The sequence below is a fragment of the Lissotriton helveticus genome, chromosome 2_1 (assembly GCF_964261635.1).
Source record: "Lissotriton helveticus chromosome 2_1, aLisHel1.1, whole genome shotgun sequence".
Taxonomy (NCBI): Eukaryota; Metazoa; Chordata; class Amphibia; order Caudata; family Salamandridae; genus Lissotriton; species Lissotriton helveticus.
Genome location: NC_136059.1, coordinates 1,759,040,059 through 1,759,067,632, shown reverse-complemented (window position 1 = coordinate 1,759,067,632; position 27,574 = coordinate 1,759,040,059). Strand labels below are relative to the sequence as shown.

Genomic DNA, 27,574 nt, shown 5'->3' with positions numbered 1-27,574 from the left:
GACCCACCCCCAGGCAACATCTTCTGAATTTTCATAATTTGAAAGAACTAGTAACATGTCCTCATCAGGAATTCAAAAGAAATTGCCACGGTCTCTTCGTTGTTTAAATGTTTTTACTGTTTTTGTTTTGTTGTATATATTTATATGTTATTAAAGTTTTATATTCCTACTACTTTGTTGGAGTGCTATATATTTTTAATGTGACACATAATTGTAAAAACTTTGATGTACAAAGAGTCATTCCTAGAATCTTCCGCTTCAGGCTCGGTCCCCTCCCCAATCACAATACAGGATGGTTTTCAGATAGTAGGAACACGTGTGGTGTGACGGATCTCATCGGGTGTGGGCCTTGATCTACTATAACTCCTTTGAAGAGGGGTGATTCTTTACAGCTGGAGCCATAAACTACATCTGCAGGGCTAGCTGATAGCCTGGACAATCGGACACAGAGGAAGAGGAGTGTCAGAGGGTGCGGTAGTGAATAGGGCGAAAGGGAGGTGTCGGGCGGGCACAGAGTGTGATTCTCAGGGAAGAGCAGCGCAGATGGGGGGAGGTTTATTGCCCATGCATAAGACAGAGAGCGGGGGTGACCAGTGCCTGGGGAAGATGCTTGCGAGGGTGGGGAGCCATGCTACGAATCGACAGCGTGCAGAGAGTGGGTCTGGTCAAGGCATCTAAAATGGCTGCCGTGCACGACAAAAGTGTGGCATTTCAAAAAAGGCAAGATGGCGCAAACAATGTTTTGCAACACATCCTCATTTCCTTCGAATCGAACGTTAACAGACGTTGGTGCATATTACCAAAGTTAAGCGATATTTATCGCTAACGATGCTTACCAACGAATTTTTTACCGCTAAGCATCGTCAGAAATTATCGAAGATAAACCTTGCTATTATCAAGGTTTATCGCAAATGCGATAAAAAACGGCCGCAATGCATGAATATCGCTAAAAAGTCAGCGATATTCATGCATTACCGAGCTAATGCTTTTAGCCATGTTATCCACCTCCCATTGGATAACATGGCTAAGAACTGCTCAGGGCAGGTGTTACTTTTTGGAGATATTCGCGCTTAGCGCAAATATCTCCAAAAGTTGGTAATAGGAGATATATATCTTGCATGTTGTAATGCAAATTATTGTGGTACATGGAACTCATACCATAATCTCTCAGGAAAGCAGAAACTGATCCTTTTGGGACCGCCTGAGAAGGCCTAGGGGGTGAGGGGTACTCTACTTTGCCCCCTTTTCACGTTCCAAACTATTTTATTTTACTCTCTTCTGTAATTACACAAAATAGCAGCGATGAGATGCATCAGAGACACACAGTGAGAGAAAGGAGGCCGGAGATGAAGAAGAAATGTCAAATACACATTGGAGATAATATAGTGGGAGAAGGGAAGTAAATATGAGTAAACTTACCATGTAACATAAAAATGTTGCACTCTATACTATAAGTCTCATTTTATACTACAATCACTTCGCTACAACCTCATAAATTAAAAATAAAAATGAATAATGTCTCAAACAATTTTTGATTTCTAAATATAAATTTATTCTTCAGAATTTTCTAAATTTGAAAGAACTAGTAACATGTCCTCATCAGCAATTTCCTCTTCAATCATCTCATCTGGAATCTCCTCATTAAAAGTCTGCAATGATGATTCTTGTAACTCTATGGTCTCCAAACATTCGATAAATTCGCCATCAACAGATTGATCAAAAAAATCATTCAAGTCATCTCCTCCTTGTGACAATATTTCATTATTGGTGCTGTCAATTTCAATCAATGTAGTGGAATCATTCAAGTCATCTCCTCCTTGTGACAATATTTCATTATTGGTGCTGTCAATTTCAATCAATGTAGTGGAATCATTCAAGTCATCTCCTCGTGACAATATTTCATTATTGGTGCTGTCAATTTCAATCAATGTAGTGGAATCATTCAAGTCATCTCCTCCTTGTGACAATATTTCATTATTGGTGCTGTCAATTTCAATCAATCTAATGAAATCATACAAGTCATCTCCTCCTTGTGACAATATTTCATTATTGGTGCTCTCAATTTCAATAAATGTAGTGGACAATGCAAAAGAAATTGCCACGGTCTCTTCATTGTGAGCCATTTTATTTTGAAATTGCTTGCTGTAAATTGCAGAAAAAATTAATCACTTTCATTTATCGTTTTTAGTAATACATAATATAAAACTAACTTTATCAAGTATTTAGTATAACAGAAGGACTGCAAATAAATAACACAAAACATTTTTCAAATTATCTTCAAGTGTACAACATAGTTCCCCTTACAAAGAAATTGCCACGGTCTCTTCATTGTGAGCCATTTTATTTTGAAATTGCTTGCTGTAAATTGCAGAAAAAAATAATCACTTTCATTTATCGTTTTTAGTAATACATAATATAAAACTAACTTTATCAAGTATTTAGTATAACAGAAGGACTGCAAATAAATAACAGAAAACTTTTTTCAAATTATCTTCAAGTGTACAACATAGTTCCCCTTACAAATTAACAACTCACCTTTTTAAAAGTAGGAGAAGTGTTAGTACTGTGTAAATCAAACACCAGAAATTCACCACCAAAAATTCCTCACAAATGTACCTCAGACAGTAGTATCACAAAATGGCTGTGGTTTCCTCTCATTTGAGATATATACATAACCAATTAACTTTCATCACACACAAATACAAAACCAAAGTAACATTTTAATTGGTTCTAAATTTCAACACTTTCAAATGTGTTTTCCCCATGCAATTTTCCATAGGACATTTACATACGTCTACAGCCTGAATGGCTGAACGGAATTACACCAAACTTGGCAAAATGGTACATCAAACCTAAGAGGTCAGGAAGGATCTACTATGCCCCCTTATGGTCATTTGCCCCTTCACTTTGGCCTCCTCTTGTCTCTCGATCCTACCGAGAGACAAGATGGCGGCCGCTACGGACTGTTTGTAATGTTGACAGACGCCGGAGAACCAATCAGCTTCGCAAAGCTCCGTAACGCGAAAAGTACGCGAAGCGGAGCGCTGTTACAGATATATATCTTTTTTTGAACGTTAATTTCTCAAAATCCACTGGAGCACATATATTGAGACCTAGCAAAGGCACATCGGGCTACCAGTCCCTAATATTTTGCCAAGTTTCGTGCAAATCCATTCAGCCGTTCGATTATTGACATTTAGATACGTCTACAGCCTGAATGCCTGAACGGAATTACACCAAACTTGGCAAAATGGTACATCAAACCTAAGAGGTCAGGGAGGATCTACTATGCCCCCTTATGGTCATTTGCCCCTTCGCTTTGGCCTCCTCTTGTCTCTCGATCCTACCGAGAGACAAGATGGCGGCCGCTACGGACTGTTTGGAATGTTTACAGACGCCGGAGAACCAATCAGCTTCGCTTCACAAAGCTCCGTTGCGCGAAAAGTACGCGAACTGGAGCGCTGCCCGGTCCGCTGTTACAGATATATATCTTTTTTTAAACGTTAATTTCTCAAAATCCACTGGAGCACATATATTGAGACCTACAAAAGGCACATCGGGCTACCAGTCCCTACAATTTTGCCAAGTTTCGTGCAAATCCATTCAGCCGTTCGGGCTAAAAGTGAGGCCAACCGCCCTATGGAAAACTCAATGTTAAAAACACGTTTTGGGACCCCCCTTTTTTCTCGACCCCCCCTGGACGAACCCCCCCCCAATTTTCAGGGGCTGCTCAGAAACAAAATGTGCCATTTTCCAGAAAATTTCAGCCAATTCCGTCCACAAACGCCAAAGTTATTAGACATAGAATTTTCAAAAATCCCATAGAGAAAAAATCCTAACTATATATACCTACTGGCGACCGCCAGTAGGTAATATATATATAGAGAGAGAGAGATATATATATTGTATTTGTGCAACCTTACACTTTATGTCTGGGTTACTTTTGCTGCCCTCTAATCTAATAGAATGATGTTCCATTGATGGGTATGTAGAGCACTGAGAGTGTCTGTCTAAAAAACTAAAATAACAAATGTACTTCTTGTTTACTCAAGAAAGGCAGTTTGAAGCCTACAGTATATGGGGGTTCTATTTCTACCTCTGATATTTGCTTTACATCTAAGCAATAGGTGATTTTCCTTATTGATGATAGTAAAAGTTCTTTATTTCTGCTGGATTAAGTAGGTGGGAACAAGACGATAGCATGTTGTGAGCCATAAGAGACTATGAGAACCATTACGATGCCGGTCAGACGAGCGTCCGACTTTCATCATGTCGGAAACGTGACCGCTGACAAGGAGTCGGTGATCCTGCTTCCTTAACCCTTTGGGTGCATCGGACAACCCCGGACGTCCGATGTCACAGTGGGCGTGTGCCCACTCATTAATCCCCCAGCACTGTGGCGGAATTTGCACCACAGTCAAGGAGTTAATTAGGATGCGACCGCCTTCACGGCGGTCAGAAAGTGGAGATTTCCTAATGCGGCTTGTGATGCGTGCTGCAAAACAAGTCGCAATAGGAAATATGCACTTTTTAAACATCCCTGCCGCACAATGCAGGGGTGTTTAGGGGGCGCCACGGGCCCCATAGCGGAGGGCCAGGGGAGAATGGCCCCAAACTCGCTTTCCGCCTGCCTGTTCATGGCAGTCGGACCGCTATGAAGGGGCAGGTGAAAAGCGACATTGTAATCCCAACAGCAGAGCCAATGCTGGCTCTGCTGCCATTTAGGGATTACTTTAATGACCGCCACCTGGACGGGCTCCGTGAGCCCGTCAGAAGCAGAGCGCAATTTCCTCGTGTGTTTCCCTCTGACCGGCAGTATCTTAACGGCAGTCAGGCGGAAACCTCTGATGTCAGGCAGAAAGCTTCCGACGAGCTGTCGGATGGCTTTCGCACAACATCATAATGAGGCCTTATATCTTTTTGCTTTTAAGGTTCTGTCTTATAGCCATTACAGTTTGGTGGCTATTCTACACATTCTTGTAGCACTTGTTTTGTTCATAAATGTTCTTTGAACATTATCGCTTCATTTTCCTGTGATTATGTCATGCTTATTTAGGTCTCCAGGAAGTTGTGGCCTTGATGGAGCAGTGTTTTGCGAAAATAAAACCTGCTTGGATTAAACCCTCAGTAGCATTCGTTAAGTGTGCCATGAAAAAAATAATTAATAAACATTAAACAAAGGGGAAATGCTTTTGTACATGCGTGAAACTAATGCGTGAACTAATGCATGAAACTAGGCCGCATTTTGTTTTGGCTTTAAAAATAAAATAAAAAGACTAATGCTGCTTTTGTGCACATTAATAATATATTGCTAGGAATAATAATGGGCTGTGCATGGGTAGTGCAATGCTGGGATGGTGTGCAATGAAATTACATTTCATGAATTTAATAATGTTATGTGTTTGTTTTCTGTAGAAAAAGCAAGCATGGGCCTACTTTCCTGCATTCCACTTTGGGGTTAATATTTGGTTGAAATAAAAAGATGACTAAAGAGGCTCTTTTTGAAATAAGAAGAGAGATAGTCGGTGTTGTTGGTTTGCAGTTTCCAGATGGAGGCCTAACTGTTTCCTGTCCTGATTCATGACTTCAGTCTTTGCCACTCAACCCTTCTCGAGGGCCTTGCTGCCCTTTTGGCCAAAGAGTAGTTTTCCCCGATCTTTACTTAGGTTAGTCTAGATATTATTCTGAATTTGCATAATCATTTGCAAATGTATTTGTCTCTGAAACTTTTCGCTTGTCGCCTATCCACTCCTTCAATACATTTGTCTATTTTTACATGAGTTTGATTCTGTACATTGCTAATGTTTTTTCTCTGTGATAATCTATGTTTTTGCATTGTATGACAGTACTTGATGAGCATTTATTTCACAATATTTTACAATAAATATTATAAAATTCACACTGAGTCTGTTGATTATTTAGTAGTTATTGATAGATACATATTATTGCTATCAACTACTCAACTTCCAGAGGTCTATCGCCACAAATATATACATATTGTAAGGAGAAATGCAGGTTTCTATATTGTAATTGGTAAGTTGGAGATAAACTTGCATCACAGTGACACCAAGTGTGAAGGGATCAGTTGAGTAGTGTAAATGGGCTCTTGTTAGTGAAAATGTATCGATCCCTGATCGCTGCATCAGCCTCTAGGCCGATTCTATATGAGTTTGCGTTATTACTTAACATTTTCTTCTATTCTAATGGAAATTTCCCTCTAAATGTGTACCTTTCCTTCTCTATGAAGATGTTCCTATACATTTATACTTGAGGAGAATAGGTGTTTGCCTCATAACTTCTCCTTTTGTAGAGGACTTTTATTACTATCATTTCAATCAGTCTTTATTCGATAATTTTCCAATCATAAAAGACACAATACATCATAAAAATGTCATTAAAGATTATACCCTAAAACATAGTCTTAAAAAGATTGATATATCATTATCGAAAGACCCTGACAATATTTAATTGAAATAAGTCTTGAAAACAATCTGTATAAACATTCCTTCAGAAATTTGAAGAAAAAAAAAAATTTAGGAACCGCTATAAAATAAATAATAATTCATGGGGAAGGAAGATTTTTCCTTGGCAGTGCCCATGCCCAGCTAAGGAATTTCGCAACAGCTATAACAATATCAGATCTGGTGTTTGTTACCAAAATACACAGTGCTATCATACCCGATCTTGTACCCAAGTTAGCGCAAAGCGGCTTCAGCCACTTGCGACGAGGGCTACTGTAGGCAGAGCACACAAAAAATTTGTGATTAATGGACTCTTCCTGTGATAAGCATGGTGGACATATTTGGAGCATTGTTCCAGTTTGCAGTGAAATTTCTTAACGGAAGAGTGCCCACCCTGAGTTGGTGATATAGTTTCCTGTCACCAGGTTTCGTAATCAGATTCCAGTAGGCTTCTGCTTCCACAACAAACTTATGTTCCATAAAGATACCGGTGAGCGAATTACTATCCACCACCAATATGGTCTGCTTAGTAATCATATCCCAATAATACCCTTGATATTCATTTTTACTGGGAAAAGGATTCCCTATCGGGTCATCCCACATGTGTCTAAGCCCCATATCATACAATTGACGCTTAGGCTTCTGGAGCCATTTGATTTTTGAAGATGAATCAGCGTTCGCAATATACAGTAGAGCCGGTGCATAAGTTACCAATTCTGGAGTGGTCCACAGCCTCCTCCAGTAAGCTAGTGGTCTAAATCCTGCCACCTCATCAAAGGAGGTACAGCCTAAATCTAATAGCAAAGGCCTGGTAGGGGTAGATTGTGGGAGGGTGGTCAGTGTTCTCAGAAACGTGTTTTGCGCCCTAAAAAGATAAATCTTCAAACCCCCAAAGTTCAGCACCATATATTATGGAAGCTCTGATTTTCCCATTGTAAATTGATATAGCTGGCCCCATCGGTTTTGTAATTGAGAGTCGGTGTTCTTTTAATAAGGCACCCGCTAACTGGTTATGCCTTAAGACAATAACATCTATCTGTGGTGACCAGTTAATCCTCCTGCCCATAGTCACACCTAAATAGGTGAAGGTGTTGGTTTGTTCCAGGGGTGCACTATTCAATTCTACTCTGCCTTTAACAGATTTATGTTTATGCAACACCATGAACTTTGTTTTGTCAACATTAACTATTAGATCATGGTTGTTGCAAAAATCATTAAATCTGTCGAGGGCACGTTGCAGACCCGATTGAGTTTTAGATAAAATTAATGTATTGTCTGCAAACATTAATATAGGAGCCCTTGAACCGGCTAGAGTTGGTGCATCAGTTGGAAAATTGTTGTAACAACCTACTACCTTATTTATAAATAGGGAGAATAGGGTAGGGGCAAGGACACACCCTTGCCGCACTCCCTTATTGACAGGGAAACGATCTGTCAGTTCGCCCTGCTGTCCCCACCTTACATGGGTATAATTCGCCTCATGGAGTTTAATAATGAAGGACAAAAGTTCAAGAGGCATCCCAGCCTCCTTTTAATGTGGCCCATAACTTATGGCGTGGCACTAAATCGAAAGATGATTTTAAATCAACAAAGGTTGCATAAAGATCCCCCCCCTGCAAGAATCACTGTATACCAATATATCATCACAAATCTGAAAACTTGACCTATGGTGCTGACGTGGGGTCTGAAACCCGCTTGGTAGGTAGATAATATAGTCTGATCTATTACCCTACCTAGCACAAGCCTAGCCACAGTTTTCTGGAGAGTATCAATTAGAATTATTGGCCTGTAATTGCTTGGGCTAGCACGGTCTCCCTTTTTATATACGGGGACAATTCCAGCCCCACGCCATGTATCTGGGATTGGTGCACCTCTCGCAATAGCATTTATGAAGATAAAAATATAATCTGTCCAGTTCTACCTGTCCAGTTTATAAAACATCAGCCGGGATACAATCCTGGCCGGGGGCCTTCCCTGCTGGGACCCTCTCCAATACGCTTTCGATCTCTCTTTTGGTGAATGTGAGGACAACCTCACTAATAACCTCAGGGTAAGCTATTACATTGCTATTTGGGGAGGCAAATTGGGCTTGATAATGCTCAACCCAAAGTTCTGGGGGTTCTGGGGGTACATTATTAACAGGTACAAAGTCAGTCACACCACTACCCCACTTTACTATTTGCCAATACTTAGTCCAGTTTTTCCCGTTACTAGCATTGGATAGGCTTACCCATCTATCCTCGTAAAAATTATTTTTTGCCTGCGCTTGTGCTTTCTTAAAATTTGCCCTTGCTATTTTAACCTCATGTGGAGCTCCTATTTTAATTGTATTTGAGAGATGCTTGAATGCAACTCCCCATGCCTCATCATACCATTTGGCCGATTTTTCCTTTATAATATGCCTATGCGGTCTTCTACTTTTTGTAAAAAGGGACTTTAATTTAGCAAATAAGTCCTTTTGAACCTTCATAAGGTCTGGGGGAAACTTATCTTGGGTATCTCCAGAACCAAGCCTTGTTAAAGTTTGTTGGATTATCGACTTAATCTGCTTTAGTGCACCTTCATCTTCAGGACTGCTGCCCACTTCAGCCGATGCAAATCTTGGGTCATAATTACATCTCCTATATCGCTTACCAAAGCAACATTAGGGTGATCTATGCCCTTCCTAACTAAGATTAATAAGAGAGGGTCATGGTCACTTTCCGGTCTGTGGTAAAATCTCATATCCACAAATCTGGGCCATAGCTCCAGACTAAGTCGGATGTAATCCATTCTACTACCTATAATCCCATTAGAGAAGGTGTTAGTGCCTTCCATATCCGAGGGAGATCTCCCATCGGTAGCCCTTAGCCCCCTCCCCAAGGATAACCTTTTCAGCTGCAACACCGCCTCAGACCACTTATTAATAGGCGGCAGCAATAGAGACGGTATCCCCCAGTTCCGATCCTCCTCCATGCTAAGGCTATGATCATCTAAGCCTAAGGGCTCGAATGTACAGTTCAAATCGCCTGCAACAACCAAGAGGTTTAAACTAGCCAGGTCATTTATAAATGTGTCCAGGAGCGCAATAGTTGGTGAGGCTTTCCCACCCGCAATCCCTCCCGCATACACATTAAGAAATATGAAATCTGGCTCACCCTCTAAACTGATCTTGATAGCAAGAATGTCTGGTATATCTATTAGCAATTCCTCAATATGGATTGATGACTGTTGCTTGACCCATATTAGCAGTCCCTCACTAGGTCTCCCCCTGGAATTTGCAATTGCAGCTTTGCCAAAAGCCAGGTATCGTGGGCTGTAGATCATATCCACCGACCAGGTCTCCTAGAAGGCAATAACATCATATCCTTCAATAAAACTTGACCATTCATGAAACAGTGTCTTAGTCATTAGGCCGGCGATATTCCAAGATACCAGGGAAATCTGTGTTGATTGTATACCCTGGATACAATAGTAGATGTTGAGGCCCTAAGTGAACCTGACACTTATCCTCCATTTGATGGGAGTTCCTTTTGGGGCAATGGGGTGGTATTACACAACTTTCATGGTGCTCCTCCAGATTCAAGGTGCATAAAGGTAGTCAATCACATAGGTCTAGATTATATAGTGGCGCAAATCTATTAGACAAAGAGACCTCTACTAATCTTTGTGCCGCTCCAGAGGTAACCCATTTTTGCCTATCAATCCCTTGCTGTTTCAACACATTAGAGTCCGGGAACCCGGTTTATAGAAGTACCCTAGTGGTAAGATGCACACTCTATTGGTATGTTCTCCCGACACCCCTCCCAAATTCTCCAACAAAAACCTTGTTATGTGTCCATTGTTAAAATTAACGACTACACAATCACCGTTCCAGTCTTTCCTAGTAGGCCCTATCCACGACGTTTGTCTAGCCATAATCATATGCTGATCAAGACCTTCAGCCCATATCCCAATGTCTTTAAAGCGACTTTTATTACTATAATAAAGGATCTTTGCACTTCTAGGTGACAACTATTTTTCATCATTCAACTGACTCTAATTTTATGCAGTTTGGGTTCACACTTTGCGGAGTATTATCTTTAGATGGGATATAGAAAATCAGTTGGCTTCTTTTTATTATAGAATCCTTTAAGTTTTCCAGTTTAAGTATGGGAGAGGCTTTCTGGATCATCAGTAGATGGTTCTTCATTCATATAGTAGGATCACGTACTAGCCTTGGTTTTCGCTAGACTATCAAGGTTTTTTTTCATACTTACTATCTTATTCAACTTTATAATATTATTTCTTGATGGTTGTGTCTCAGGCAATTTGCATTATGCTGACGTTTTGGATGGCTGTTGCTTTCCTATGTGGTATGATCCCCACAATGGTCTCCATGGTGTTATGTGAGTATTATCTGACTGATTACTCTGCATTATTTTATATCCATGTGTTATACTTTTTCTCTTGTTAATACATAGGCGATTATTTATTTACTCCTATGTCAGTATATGTCTTGCCGATATCCTAGAGGTATTTGTATTATCTCAAGTTGATTTTCCTGGGGATAAGACTTGTTGTATACCAATAGTTGCTATTGTTGTCTTTAACTCTTTTTAATATAGGCTTATAGCCCGCCGTAGCGGGCTATACCGGCTATTAAAGGGCCGCTCCCGCGTTAAAGGCCCGAGCCGAAGGCGAGGGATTTTAACAAGGGACAGGACTTTAATAGCCGGTATAGCCCTGCTATGAAGGGCTATAAGGCTATTAGAACATTCTGCCACTAGAGGGCAGAATGTTCTAACAAATAAAACAAAGGCTTCTCGAAGCTTGAGGGGATTTAAATCCCCTCGAGCTCCGAGAGGCCTTTGTAAAACATTGGAATATTGCTCTGCGGGCCTTTACCGGCCCGTAGAAGCAGGGAGCACTCCATTGTCTTAAATGGAGCTTCCAAAACATTCCAATGTTCTAATAGATCCTTCATTATGCTTTCCCTTGGGTGATGGACCTTTATCCGTGTTTACAGAGCAGGTCTGGCTCGGATAGAACTCTATATGGCAAAAAATATTGCTCAATGGCATGGCCTGCAGATCTGTGTTTCACAAGTATCGAACAAGCAGTTTGAGTCTGGATATAAGAGCAAGTAGCATTATATTTATAGGATCAATTGGCAAAAATTGTCCTACTGTCATGGGTTATGTTATCCCCATGCCTTCAATGTCTTTATGACTTTTATCTGTGGTCCTTTCCGCAGTACTTATGTTGTGAGCATGGATGGGTTCGGATCCCATTAAGGGTGCAAATAGTTTTCTATTCATATTGTTAGTTGGCTTCTATCACAGTTTGTCATGCTAACATGGATAATTTTATTCCTATGTTTTTTAATGTCCTATGACTTTACTTATCTGTGGTTCTTTCCACAGGTTTTTAATTTGTAGAGCATGTTATTGCTCACCTACATTATAATGAATGTCCAGCCTTTTGCTCTGGTTCTAGACCGGTTTTGTTCTAGTTAGAGAAATGTTAATGGTCTCAGTTCACAGACCCTCCTCGAGGGATGTTATGCTTTGGTATTTGATTCTAAAGTAAGGAATCTGCGGCTAGATGTCTCTATCTGATGAAAAATGTACTTATCTTAGAGACAGGATCTAGCTGCAGATTCCTTAACAACCCTCCCATCCTCCCCGCTCTGGGAACTGAGTCCTCTTTTGTCTCATTGATTTAGTTATGGAAATTCACATATGGAATTAAGAATTAAGAATTAAGTGATTATTTGACACAAGGTTGTCTTTTATTTTCGCACACTGTTTCAATAGGCAGTTTCTATATGTGGCTCCATGATTAGAGTGCGGAAAATAGCCACTGATGACACTTACATTGGCGCGTCCTCATCCGATGCACGGCCGTGCTATGGAAAAAACTTCTGGATTCAGTCCCGAGCCTGGGGGAGGAGTTTAAAATAAAGAATCTGCAGCCAGATCCCGTCTCTGCCAGATAATGCGCTAACAAAGGTAAGTAACTTGTTCATTAGCTGTATGCTAATAATCTGAAAAGGACAATTGATTATATGGGAATGAAACAATGAGTTATGAAAATACATGAGATAAATTCAGAGAACTTACTGTTGCTGTACGTCCATGCAGACAGCGCTTCACTCCATTGTCCTGGGGTCTTAGTGCTGACTCGGACCCTACACTGGTACAGCTGCTTAGGCTGTAGATTCTCGAGAATAACTCCATTTTTGGTCTGATTCACTATGATAATAGATGCAGGCTCATCAATGCAGTTAACTTTCCTGTATTCAACTTCATATACATGCTGCTCTTGTATCTGCATTGATGGAAACCATGTCAAGTTCAGGGATGACTGGCTTTTTGGAATCAAGATGAGACCTTCTGGTGGGGGAAAACCTTGAAGAATGATAAGAGAAAACCATATAAAGTAAATGTCATTATCTTTGAGGGTTAGTCAAAATACCAGCTGGGGTTCTAGCATATAGAAGATCATGGTGATATCTGCTTTTCAAACTGATCACATACCTTAGATATGTATTGTAAATACTGTGCTGAAAATTAACTAAGACAGCATACATTTAATTTTCTTTAATTTTATATTGCAGTACTAAACATAAGCAGTTGAGGGCTATAAAAATATTTGACATTCCTGCAAAAAAGTCTAGACAGTAATTAAAAGACGAATGGAGCGGTTGGGACAAAAACTCTGTTGCCCAAATGTATTTTTTTTATGTTATAACTATTTTTATTGAAACTTTTCCATGATTAGCAAGACACATCAATTTCACATATGTTACAAATATGGTCAACAGGCACCATACGTTTCTCATGTAGGTACAGTAAATGCTTCTTTCTCGTTGGCTCGACATAGTACTACTTATGGACATGGCATTGGCTACCACTAGGGTCTACTCCCCTCCTGTCGTCAGGACCTCTCCCCTCAAAGAGCATTGCTACGTTATTTGCCCCCTCCTGTGTGTCTTGGGGTGCAAGCACGTAGTACCAGAGCCAGGGGTGCCACATCTTAAAGAATTTCCGCTGACACCCTCTCATTCTATAAGTCACCTCGTCCGCCCCCATATAAATGTCCATCCCAGCTTTCCACTCACTAAGGGTCGGGATCTCTGGCGCTCCCCATTTCATGGCTATGACCCTTTTGGCCACTATCATGCCAAGATTACACAAGCTAAGGCTCTGTCTGGGTAGGTCTATGTCGGAAGGTATCCCCAGCAATGCCTATTTAGCATCCATTGGTAGCTGAGCCCCTAGCACTTCACTTAGTTCCTTCACTATTATAGTCCAGTATCTTTGTATACGTGTGCACTCCCATAATGTGTGTATAAACGTGCCTCTCGGCTCTCGCAGTCAGACAACAGAGACACATTTGGGATTCTGCCATTCCCATTTCGTGGAGGCAGACCTGGTTATATATGTTCTGGTGAGTATTTTAAGTTGAATTAACCGCAGCCTCAGTTTAATATCCAACTCTCTTGAGTGCATCAGGGTCGCCTCCCAGTCTATGTCTTCCAGCTCTCCCAGGCCCTCTTCCCAAGCCCCTCTCAAGGCCACTAAGTTGTCTGGGACATTATTGATGAAAGTCTTATATGTCCAAGATATTGCTTTCTCTGGTATCTGATCTTGCAGGAGTCTTCCCTCCAATGGCACGAATTCAGGAATTCCAGCACTTCTAGTCCCTCAGCCGCCCATGTGTGTTGCAATTGTATATACTTATATCTTTGTCTCTCGCCCATCTGGTATTCCTCTTGCAGGGCTGCAAATGAGATCATGGAACCTTCTTTTATTTGATCCCCTATCGTGGAGATTCCTATCAGGTCCCAATCCCTGAAGTCCTTCAATTTCTCCAATTTGGGTAGTCGCCTGCCCTCTAATAATGGGGTTTGCCCCGTAACTTTATTGTGCCAACCCACTTGTTTCTCAGCTCACTTCCAAGCCTCCAGAGCCCTCTCGGTCTCCAACAGCAACTGTTTGACCCCTTTCCCCCATATATGTAATGCAGGTGGGATTGGACTACAAACTGGTCCTGTTCTAGTGCGTAAGTTGGATGGAATCTTGACATATGCCCCAACTCGTTCATCAAGTGCGCCACCCTATAGCATGACCTGATGTCCAGGAGGGCTATACCTCCGTTGTACTGATTGCGTTGCAGCGTGTTGAGCGAAATCCGTGGCTGCCCCCGTCCCACAAGAGAGTGCGCACCTCCCCATCTATCGCCTTAAAGGTGTCTTCCGGAATCTTACGATACGTGTTTTGCAGGCTATACAATAGCTTAGGGAGTGTAATCATTTTGTACATTGCCATTCTTCCCAACAGTGTGAGGGGCAACCTTCTCCATCTCTCCACGTCGGCCTGAAAATCCGTCAATACCCTCCGAATGTTTTGTGAGTGGCTGTGTGAGCTGTCCATGGGTAAATATATCCCCAGGTACTTAAAACACTCCGGCTCCAGAGTCAATGCGAAAAGCATTAGAGACAACGGGCACCCTTATTTCGTACCTCTTTCTATATCAAATTCCTCTGATGTTGCCCCATTCACCCTCACCCTGGCTGGCGCAGACCTGTAAAGCAGCTGAATCCATTCTATAAATTTGGAGCCAAATCCGAATTTCCTTAGTGTCCGCCACATAAAATGCCAGTGGACCGCATCGAAGGCCTTTTCCGCATCCAGTGAGAGCAGCATATGTGGCTCTGCTCTACCTTGGATCGTACTCATCCAGTTCGCTTGTCATCTCAGATTAAATCATGTCACTCTCCCTGGCATGAATCCTGATTGGTCAGCGTGTATTAAAGAAGTAATCACCCCAGCCAATCTGTTTGCCAGAATAGAAGCTAGCACCTTATCCTACACGTTAAGGAGAGAAATTGGTCGGTATGACCCACAATCCGTTGACGGCTTCCCAGGCTTGTGGATCACCACTACTATGGCCCTCCGCAAATCAGGTGGTAATGTACCCTACTCCCTAGCTGCTCCGAACATGTCTAGCAGGTGCAGTCCCAATATTGTGGAGTTAGCATTAAAAAAAACCCGCAGGCAGGCTATTAGGGCCTGGAGACTTCCCAGACTTTTGTCTATTCAAGGCCCCCGTCACCTCCTCCAACATCATCTCCTCTTCTAAAGCGCCTCAGTCCTCCGAGGACAGGGCCAGGAGGTTTATTCTCTTGAGATAATCCTGAATCTGTGCATCTCCAACAGTGGTCTGTTCTTTGTATAAGGCAGAGTAATAGTCCGCGAAGGTATTCGCTATGTCTTGTGCCCTAATAAGGTCCCTTCCATCACAGTGAATGACTCCTACCCATCTGGATACTATCTCCTTTTTGCCCAACCACGCTAAGAGTTTCCCCGCCCTGTCTCCAATTTCATATAGCCGACGCCTAAGAGCCAGGTATTGCTGTTTCACCTACCGTCATGCGAGCGGTTGGTATTCCGCACGGGTGACTGCTATTTGTCAGAGGATGGATGGACTGGGGCCCTCTACCACTTTTCGCTCCAGATCCAGGAGTTTACCCTCCAGCTGCACTATCTCTTGCATCTCTTTCTTATTCTTGTGCGCAATCGCATATTGGGCTATGCCGCGCAGCACTGCCTTAAAGGCTTCCCAAAGGACCACGGCAGCAGCTACTGTCCCCTTATTGCCTTGGAAATACAGCTCTGATTCTACCCTTAACTCCTTCGTTATCCCAGGATCCTTAAGATCCCCAGAGTTTATCCTCCATTCTCCCGTTCTGCTCCAGATCCCCCCCATCTACCTTGAGCCACAGGGGGAGTGATCCGACAACCCTCCCGCTAGGTAATCCACCGATGAGACTGCACCTAGTTCTCCTGCTGGGGCTAAGAAATAATCAAGTCTAGAGAACACTTGTGACCTCCCGATAAATATGAGTACGTCTGGTCAGTGGGGTGATGCCGGTGCCAGACATCTTGCAGACTGAGGGTGTGGGCAAAGTCAGCCAACTTTGTATTTCGCCTCACATTACCTGCCTGCGCTGACCTGTCAATGGCAGGATCAATCACGTCATTGAAGTCCCCGCCCACCAAATGTATAGGGGAATCTGCCTCCAATAGGACCTCCTCTACCGTCTCAAGAGTCTGCCACTGTAATCGAGGGGGTGCGTAAACACTAACTAACATGATCTATCTCCCTGTGTCCCCAAACTCCCTGTACTGCCACGTAGGTGCCACTGGGGTCGGACCATGTCTTGTAAACACGAAAGGGTATGGATTCTGGGCCAGAATCACCACCCCCGAGACCCAGAGTTCAATCCCGCGAGAGCCACAGTGGTATACATGCCTCGTTCCAGAAAAGTGCAGCACAACCCCCGAAGGTGTGTCCCCTGGAGGAGCACTATGTCAGGTTTCTTAAACTGGTGTCCCAGCCCATTTACGTTCCAGGTCATAACTGTGTAACCCTTGTCAGCCATATCTCCTGAAATTATCTCTGCCCAGTCTACCCGAGATGCAGAATCTTAGCATGCAGCCTGTGTCCTGTTGTGTAAGCTCGTGTTCCTCAAAGCCGTTCATGGTATTCCCGAAGCCACCCTAATGTCCCCCCAACACCCCCACCCCACTCTCTCCCACTTACCCCATATGTTCCCCAATGTGTCAACATGACAACGGTGTAGCAGGTACAGTTTCAGAGGTCTGTATACCCCCTATCCCAACGATAAGACTAGCTTAACTAATGAGAGCTTAAGGCCCATGGTGCACCAGGTCTGGGAACCGCTCTAACCTCACCTGGGCTAAGTTAGGTCTCGGTACGCAACTAGCGCTCTCTTACTGTCCCTTCAGTATCCGACATGCCCTGGATCTTCATTCTTCCTCACTTCCATCTGGCATAGTTAGTCGCAGTGTCTCTTTCAATTTCTTCAGCGACACCGATTCTTCTAGTAGGTTAATGTTTTTTAGGAACGGATGGTCACTGTCTGATTCCTCTGAGTGTTCCGTTTCTTGGAGTTCCGGTGTAGCCTGCCTCCGAGGTCTACCTCCAGATTGCGGTCGTTCCTGTGTCTTTTGATTTGAGTCTTGTTCTGAGTGACGTTCTCGCCTTGATCTTTCTGTTGTCACTTTGCGCTGCCTGGGGGTGCTGCTGTGGGATTCTGACCAGAGTCGTAATCGTCGTTTGATTTTGGCTCTCATGGTTTTGCGTCTCACCACCGTTTCTGGCATCTGACTCTTTGAGCAACTCCGCCCAGCGGTTGGCGCTATGATGGGCCTCTCCTCTACCCATAACCATGCCTCCTTAGGAATCTGGAAAAAATAGGTTTTGCCCTGGAATATGACTTTAAGCTTGGCCCGAAAGAGGAGCATGTATTAAATGCGGAGATTTCTCAGGCTTATTTTACAGAGTCGAAGGTTCTCCTCTGCTTCTGTGCTTATCTAGAATACTCGGGGAACATCATTATTTTCGTGTTTTGCTTCCGGACTTCTCCCAGGCGTCGCATCTCTCGGAGAATTAGGTCTCCTTCTTGGTAGTTGAGGAACTGGGCCATTACCGGCCTGGGCGGCGCCCCTGGCTGTGGCTTGGAGGTGGGCATTGTGTGCGCTCGCTCTATCACGAAACAAGAGGAGAACGAGGCATTCGTGAGAGTGTCTGCCAGCCATTTGAGGAGGTACCCTCTCATGTCTAATAAATCGCAGGTTGTTCAGCCTCGCCCTGTTTTCTGCTTTGTCTACCTTCCACATTGTCTCTTTCAGGGCCGCTGTCAGTTTAGTGACACCCCCCTTGAGGTTAGTTGTCAACTACCTTCATGGATGTGTCCAATTTTCCTTGTCGCTGGGGCTTTGGCTCCGTCACCGGAAAGATGCCTCTGCCACACCTACGGTACAATTGCTAATCGCCTCCTGCCTGTTCACACTAAAGGCTGGCCAAGAGTCGTAGGTAGAATGGGACCCCTCAAGGCAGCATCAGTGAGGACCCTCGCTCTCACCGCCCGCCGTCCTATCTCATACCTCTGGTGCTATCAGTCTTCTGTCACCACCTCCACGGCACCGCCAAGGTACCCCTCATCTAAATTGTCTCCAGCTGGGGACCTGACTGCAGTGTAGGACCACCAACCCTTTCCACCAATGTCCACAGCCTACCTCAGCTGATCTTCTATGTTGGCTGTAGCGTAAATGGCTTCTCACAGGGTTGGGGAGACAACTGTCTATGTTTAGTCCAGAGGAGGCTAGACACTCCTTCTGCAAGGGCCTCCAGTTCTCACTTTCCCCTCCGGAGGGGGGGGGGGGGGCAGGGGGGAGGGATCTCTGCCTCCCCACTCAGACGTCCCCGTCTGGGTACTGGGCAAATGCTCAGCATGGCAAGGCTCCATGCCTAGATCCATGGCAGTGAGGATATCCCTCTGTGCTCACTTTGGCATCTTGCCTGCTCCTTCAGGCATCCTGCTGTATTACACTTATTCTCCCTCCAGCGGGCCCACCTCTGCCACGTCATCAGCACACCGCCGGGGCCTAGGCTTGTCAGCCCCAGCCAGCGTCACTCCAGACCAATGTCCCCTTTCAAGCTGCCATGCCAGATCTGCTCTCTGAGCGTACACTCGACCTGTCCCGCCTGTGCTCACTGGCTGTACGAGACGCTACGGAGACCGCCAGGCCTGTGCCTCTCGTACTGAAAACCACCAGGGAGCACCGTCCACTCATGGCCGAATCCGTGTGTCCGTGTGTCTGTGGTGCCTCTGATGAAGCAAAGCTTCGCATATTTTGCGGCTTGCCGAAATCAAGAACCTCGTTTATGTGTAATAAGGTAACAAAAATGTATGTTTTACTAACCTTTATTTTGTTTAGGCAAAGTTCCCGAAGCTTGCCTATGTGTATTTCTAATGAATTAATCCGTGTCCCTAAAAAAAATGGCCGCCGCTTGTATTTTAGTTACTGCGCATGCGTCAGCCACACTCACGTGTCCTGACGCGTCTGCAGAAGCGGAGGGAAAGTTATGCGCATGCGTAATTCATAGCTGTGCTTATCATGTGGTACTGCTCGTGCCACTGCTCTTGTGTCCGTGTCAATGTAGCTAACATTTAGATGCAATAAGTTTATTTCTTGATGATGAGTTAAAAGTACAAACCCTGTGATGTGTTTTCATAATGACATTATTATGTATTAATTTGTTTTCGCTTACTTTTCATGTACCGCGGGAAATGGGGGTCTGAGTGAGAGGAGAGCCATATTGGAGGTCCCTTCTGCGCCTGTGCGACATTCGGCAGCACGAGGGACCTTGACAGATGGAACACCGCCAGTTGGCAGTGATGGGCGAGATGCTCCTGAGAAAGTCACCTCTGCCCTGCGAGAACAGCGAATGTGGCTCCTTATATGATACATTGTAATGTTGCGCTACTGTTTGCCGTGTAACTTCTCATGGGAACCCCAAACCTGCTAGGCGGTACCCAAATATGCTAATGAAGGCTTCAATTCGTGTATTGTGATTGGTGTGTTACCCAAACCCTACCTTAGGACCAATCGAAATTGAGGGATTCTGACACTTTGCAACATTGGGGGGTGGTACACTGTCCCCAAACTGTATATCTACCCTGGGTTCACCTAGTGAACCGTCCGACTTGTCTGGTTTAGCTGACCTGTCACTGACCCAACGCACTCAATAGGTGACTGAAGATACAGAGCGCTGCGGAGCACTCTGTCCGAATTTGACCATAGACTAAGGTTCTACTGAACCTTAAAGTGCTGGCAAGGCACTTAGCTGGGAGTTCGCTGACCCAATCGGGGTCTTGATCGATAGCTGCAGAGCGGGTGGAGCGCAGGCCTTGCTTCCGAACTGTGGGTTCCGGTCCTGTCCTGAAGAGGGTCCTGTCCTGAGGGTTTGCTGTCCTGTCCTGAGGGTCCTGTCCTGATTCATTTTCCGAGGGTATCCTGTCCTGTCCTGGGTGTCCATTCTGCACCTGCTGTCCTTTGAGGGGTATCCTTCCTTGAGGGTTTCCTGTCCTTAACTGACCCGTGGCCAGGGTTTGGTTTCCACACCTTTCTAGGTAAATATTGCTCTGAACCTCTTGAAATTCTTGCACCTTCTGAATTTCTAACTTTTGCTTTAATAAAGTTCAACATTGCATATGTGATATTTTCCATGCCTTTCTGCAACTATTGAAAGTCATTTATATTTTTCCATAAGTTTATTCCTATGTCTTCTCATTTGTTAGAAATTATATTTTGCATAGCAGTGTGTCATTTCCTGATATGGTCTAGAACTTCGTTGCCTAGATTGTTCAAAGGCCCCTTCACCTTAAGTGAAGCGTGTTATTCATTATAAGCTCTCCTATAGTCACACACACTTAGCCTATCCCTGTCTAGATAATACTGACTTGCATAGTATTTTCTCGCTACATTTTATTTAGTACCTTGATGATTACTCTGTCATTATTTCTTCATGCTTATGTGATTTACGTTATCTTGGTTATTGATTGCCTTGTTTTATTGTACCTCATGCAAGAAAATATTGAACTTTAGATAAACATTTTAAACTTCCAGTTGTCCGTGGTCATTTAAACAGTATTTGAATGTTATTGGTTGGGTTTGTATTTTGCTGCCTTTCCTTTACAGCTAGCTCCCTGATTCATTGTGGTCATTAGGCACCCGCATCGGTGGATGGTAAGTCGGGTGCACCGAAAATTGGTAGCAGGGAACACACACACTCTCAACCTGGTAGAGCTCGTGAAGTCACCCGATCGATGTATATGGTGATTTGGAAAGTATATGGGCCCTGAAGCCGGAAAACGGCGAAAACTATTGGCCGGGTGGCCTCGCGCGCTCTATCAGTTTTCTGGTAGCTAGAGGATGGTTAGGGACTAGCTAAAGGTTAGGCAGGATTAGTTGGACTAGTTAAGTCGGAAGCTGCTATTATATTAATGCTGCTATAAGAGCGGCTGTTCTAAGAGACCTGATCAATCTCTTGTGAATACGCACGAATAATATCTTGTAAAAAAAATTATTCATGAATTTTTGTATTGTTATTATTCTTGTTCTTATATTGTTATATGTACTAATCCATGCATTTGTAAACCGAATTGTTACGTGTTGTCCGAACTCCCCGGGGAATTGAAAGGGCAAGTGGTGAATAGAATCCATTGTCCTGAGGTCACAGGTTCGAGGAAAGTTAGGTGCAGGTTAGGATAACCGGGAAGCACTAACTAGGGTTTTCTGAATACATGTGTGAATAAATGACAGTAACGGGGTTCATTGGCAAAATTCCCATAGTGGCGTAACCTAGTAAGGGTCACATCGGAAAAGTAGCAGGTTCCTCGGAGCTAGCGTGAAAGCAGAGGGGTCCGCTGAGAAACCTTAAACTCGGAATATATCCCGGAAAGAAGTGGATGAGTTTAGGGGAATAACAGGTTCACCGATGCTAGAGTGAAGGGTAGGCGGAAGAGATCTGCCCGCAGCGAGTGAAAAGTAAATGGAAGTAGTTTACTTGCAGTAAAAGAATTCTTTCTCTGTCTAGACACTTGAGCACTGTGGCGAATGTGTATTTGTTGTAAAATAACCAAGCACTGAGCACTTTAAAAGAAAGAAAGTTTCCGTTACCTTGTGAAGGGAGGGAGTCAGTCGCGAAGCGCCTCTGACGTCACTCTGTGCCGCGCTGGGATTGGTAGAAGCAGCGGGCGGGTAGCGGAGCTGAAATTGTAAAGGAGGGGTGAGCGCCGGAGCGTGGGAACTGTCTCACGAAGGGGCCGCGCACCCATTGGCGGAGCTTATTTTGTGTCGCGCACCCATTGGTTGCACGAATTTTCTGAAGCGCGTTTTGATTGGAGGTAGTTTGTAAACAAAGTTAGCGCAGAAGTCGTATGTGGCACTCGCAGACTACAGAGACTCGACCTGATCCAAGGCATCTAGGGTTTGAAAGGGATCAGTGGAAGGCTAATAGATACGATATTATGTACGGAACCAAGAGAAAAATGTCCCTTGTAAGTAAGGTGAAAAATTATTTTAAAACGGACAAACCGATTAAATCTAGAGAAGGTGTTCTTGTCCCAGCACCCAATACTCCCGCCTCATTCATGATGTTTGACCGAGGGTACAATACCTGTGTGTGGCTGGAGAATTGGGTGAAGTACACAAAAGATGACGGAGTATTGGCTTTTCCGTTAGATGGTACTTTCAATGGTAGGATCTTATTTAATTTAAGAACCCGAATGAATGAACTGCATCCCAGACCAAGACTAACGCAGTATGAGGCATTAGAGGAATGGGAGATTGAGGCTTTTGAAAGAGAAAGACCCCGAATGGACAAGGGTTTGACCAAGTGGTACCCCAGGCAGAAACAGGAGTCCAGGGATAAAAGGATGAAACAGTGGAGACAGAGCATGATTGTTGAGGGTCTGTTTCCCATGATGCCGGCATGTCATAACGTTGGAGCGGGTGAGAAAAGTACTGAAAAATGTAAGCATTGGGGGGCCCTGGGGGATTCAGATGATGACCTAATAGATGACATCTGTACCAGAAGTCCGCCACCTTACAATGAGGGAACCCGACCTTCCAGTGTAGGAGATGTTCCCCGACGCCACTTCCTAAAAGAAGAAGACAGGTCCCTGGGACTGGGAGGGGGTGGTCAAGTATTGCCCTATCCTGAAAAACCCGAACCGACGGAAACAAGGGATATATATCCCAAAGTGCCCGCAAGCCAGGAAGAAAAATATTCACGTACGAAAACCTTTTTTCCCCGACCCTTGTATGAAAGCGAAGAGAAACCATCGAATTCAGGACTGCCTTTTGTTCAACCTCCATATGGGGAAGAGCGCAGGTCCTTTAATACTGGAACTTTATTCCCGAAACCAAATTATGGGGGAGGACCAAGTGAAACGCATCCTACTGCTCCGAGTTTTACTCCTCCATTGACCCCCCAGATATTACATGACACAACTTTAAGAAGGGTACTAGTGGAAAAGGAGCAAGAGGCTCTAGCTAGACAAAGAACAGAAATAATTCAGAAAATTTCTCAGTTAAATACCAGTCCTGAGGCATTGACTATTCCAGTAACTATTGGACCGGTGGTCCCGTTATACGGAAATGGTCAGGGAAATCCGATTACTCCAGTTATGACCCCAGTCATGGCAACCCCGAGACAGGAACCGATCATCATAGATGATCAGTCCAGTGAGTGCGAGTCTGAAGTTGCGTTTTTGGAATTGCCAAACAAACAGACTGGAAAGGGAATACAGCAGAGGTATAACCCTTTTAATACAAAAGAAATTAAATTAGAGACAGCAACAGGTACTAGGAATGTCTCTCTGGTAACTCCGGATGAAATTGAGAGTTGGAGTCGTGAATTAGAGAAGCAGACTCCGCAAACAAAACCTTTAGACCTCTACAAGCTGAGGGTCGAAATAGAAGAATTAATGGCAGGAAATGTGGGGTTGGATCGATTGAATACCTACTCTGAGGAAGAATTGTCGTTCATATGTAAAAGCTTTACTAGGAACACCAGAGTGCTCCATGAAAAACTGACCGAAACAGCAGTTAGTATGGGGGTAGATATCTCAAAATCCAAGCCCTTACAGAAACCGTACAGAGCAGACTTCTCAGACAAAGATATAGAACACCTGAATGTGGCAGGGAAGAAGTTGCAGATTAAAGAATTAATGGGGGTACTGCAGAAATGGGGAGATGTGGAAAGATGGAGAAGCAGGTGGGCGAAAAAGAGGGAAGAGGTTCGCTCCCGACAAGTGACTCCCGAGTTTGCTTTAAGAGAGGTAGAAAAACCTGAGCAGTTATGCCCCATGCGCGAAGTTCCAGGAGGTAAATATGTGCATGTCCCCTGGTCTAGGCAGGATATTGTGTCCTTCACGAACGATTTTCCAAAATTACGAGAGAAACCAGTTGACTGGTACAGGCAGGTGGAGAGGTTCGTGAAGGTACAAAAATGTCTGTGGAAAGACCTGGATGGGTTTTTCGACATTGTGGTTCCAGTAGATTTATGGACCCAGTGTAAAATAAACATAGACTGGCCGAGTGAGGAGTACCCCAGAAACAAGGAAACTGGAGAGCCATCAAAGGATGTCATGCGAAAATATGAGCAGGTAATTCAGCATTTGAAAGAAAAGGTGCCCGCAAAGGAAACTGATTGGACAAAAATAGATAGAACAACACAGGAAAGGGACGAGACAGTGCACTCCTTCTATGAGAGGTTATTGCAGGTATTTAAAACATACAGTGGTATTGACAACATCGACCTGAAAGATATGACGCACTTTATTTACAGGTTTGTAAATGGTTTAAGACCTGAAATTTGTCAGTGGATAAAAGACAATAAAATCTGTTGGCATACTAAGAAAATGGATGAGGTCCTGCGGTACGCTAAGTACTGCGAGGACGAGATGGCAGAAAAGAAAAAGGCCCTTAAGGAGAAGGTTATGTGGGCTCAGGTGAAGCTCGCAGAACAACAGGAAAAACAATTGAGTAACATGGTTAAAAATGCTGAGAACAAAGGTCCTGGGGGAGGGGGTGGAGGAAAGCCCCGGCCCAAATTTAGCAGGGAAGAGGCTATGAAAAAATTTCCCTGCCATCAGTGCGGCGAAATTGGACACTGGCGAAACGAGTGTCCCCAATTAGTCGATGTTAATGAGAAAACTCCTGATTTAACTCCACAGACGCAGAAAGAAAGACCAAGAAAGACTCAACCCCAGGTAAAAACAGTTCAGGTGCCTCGAGCACCCAAGCAGGTATACAGGGGAAGACAGGCAGAAAATGAAGAGATAGAGGTTTGGGAAAGCGGGGAGAACAGAAATACAGCAACTTCGCAGTATCTGCTAAATGATACCTTCCTTTGTAACGATCAGGACTGACGGGGCCTGAGAGGGGAGGACGAGGAGTGCGTACTTGGCGCTTCCTTGCCGGTAGACCAGTCTGGACCATATATTGAAGGAAAGGTTGACGGAAATGATGTCACCTTCCTGTTGGACACTGGCGCTACCCGTTCTACTGTAAGAACAGTGGACGTTCCAAACCTACCCCTCTCGGGAGAAAATATCCAAGTAGTAGGTGTATCTAATCAATTGATTAGTACTCCTGTTACCGAACCAATGGAGATTTCAATTGGAAATTTTAAACAAATGCATAGATTTGTCGTCTGTGACACCAGTCCAGTGAATCTACTGGGACGTGATTTGCTGTGCAAAATGAACTGTACCATCTTTTGCACACCAAAAGGTGTTGAAATACAGACCCCAGATGAAGACGGCATTTATAAATTATTGTTGCTTAGACCTGACTCAGAAATTAAAAGATTGACCCTGCAGGACTTGCCCCAAGAACTACAGGAAGCTGTAAAGCCAGAGGTGTGGGATTTCACTGGAAAGGATGTGGGGTTGATGAAAGATGTGGACCCCATACAAATAGCCATCAAGGACAATGCAGTATATCCTAACACTAGGCCCTACCGAATGAATGCTGAAGTGAAAGCAGGTGTCACTCTGGAAATACAAAAATTATTGGAAGGAAACATCATACAGGAAGTGATGAGCAGCCCATGCAACTCACCGATTATGGGCATCAAAAAGCCTAGTGGCAAGTATAGGGTAGTGCAGGACCTAAGAAAGGTTAACAAAATTGTGGTTCCTTGCTGCCCTATTGTCCCAAACCCTGCAGTGATATTGTACCAGATTCCTTGGGATGCTGAATGGTTCACTGTGATTGATTTGTGTCATGCATTCTTTTCGATACCCCTGCACCCCGACAGCAAATTTCTTTTCTCATTTGCTTTCGAGGGTCACGTGTATTGTTGGAACAGGGTCCCTCAGGGGTATACAGAGAGCCCCTCTATCTTTAATCAGATCTTGAAGAAATGTCTAGAGACTTTGATCTTACCTGGGAACTCTGTGTTAGTGCAGTACATAGACGACCTTTTACTGGCGTCTAAAAGTCACCGGGACTGTGTAGTTGACACCATTGCCCTCCTAAATCATCTGTGTGAGAAAGGGCATAAAGTAGCCCCTGACAAACTACAGTTCTGTGCGAAATCTGTAAAATATCTGGGGCACCAAATAGAAAAGGGTGTCAGAAAAGTCACATCAGAAAGAGTGAGAATAATTCAAAAAATGCAGTTGCCCCGTACTCAAAAAGATGTCAGAATGTTCCTGGGTGTATTAGGGTACTGCAGGCAGTGGATTCTGGGATTTGCAGCCTTAGCCAGGCCCTTGATAAAAATGACCACGAGAGGAATGCCAGATGTTGTACAGTGGGACGATGAAAGTCTAATGGCTTTCACAAGACTGAAAAACTGTCTGTGTACAGCCCCTGCGTTGGGAATGCCAGATTATTCCAAAGAGTTTGCCCTTTTCTGTGACACTCGCGATAATTGCGCATTGTCTGTCCTGACTCAAGAACATGGCACGACCAGAAGGCCTGTGGCTTATTTCTCTGCCACACTGGACCCAGTAGCTGCTGGGTTACCAGGCTGTCTGAAAGCAGTAGCTGCTACCTGTGCAAGTTTGGAACAGAGTGAGTCCATTGTCATGGGACATCCTGTGACCGTATATGTTTCACATGGAGTGGTAATTCTATTGACCAGAACTAAAACACAGTATCTCACCCCTAGTCGGCTGACTAAATACGAGAGGATTCTTGTGGGTGCAGCAAATGTAAGCATTGTTAGGTGCGGTATTCTGAACCCTGCCACCTTACTCCCCGACCCCTTGGAAATGGAAGGTGGGGATGATGATGAACATGATTGTATTGACCTGACAGAGTTCAGTACTAAGCCACGCCCAGACATAAAAGAAGCACACTCGATCAAGCTGTCTGGCACCAAGGTGGGGAAAGAAACGCCAAGTAATCCTGGTGACAACCACTGCAGTGAAGGTCGCAGGTGTTCCTCAGTGGATCCACGCTGGACACACCCAGAAGGTATTGCCAGACAAAGGATTTGAAGAAGAAGGGCAACCAGCAGAGGACCCTGAAGGAGCCAGACCAGAAGCAACTGACAACGAGCAGCCCAGCACCAGTCAGGTTGCAGGAACAGCAGACGTTGGCCCAGGAGTAGTTGACTACGAACTGCCAAGAATCCAGCCTGCTGAAGAGGTCCAGGAAACTGAGCCAGGAGTAGCTGAAGACGAGCTGCCAAGCATATGGCCAGAAGAATGGATACCGATGATTGATCTGACTGAAGATCCTATCAGAACAAGA

The 27,574-nt window shown here is 44.1% G+C and overlaps 1 protein-coding gene across 1 annotated transcript in view; it reads right to left on the bottom strand.

The window, feature by feature from the left end:
- TEK (TEK receptor tyrosine kinase) overlaps positions 1-27,574 on the bottom strand; it is a 668,093-nt gene that overhangs the window by 298,222 nt on the left and 342,297 nt on the right. The window contains exon 12 of the mRNA XM_078676713.1: positions 12,545-12,832. Within this exon, the coding sequence (XP_078532839.1) occupies positions 12,545-12,832 (288 nt within the window). The remainder of the gene's footprint in view (positions 1-12,544; positions 12,833-27,574) is intronic.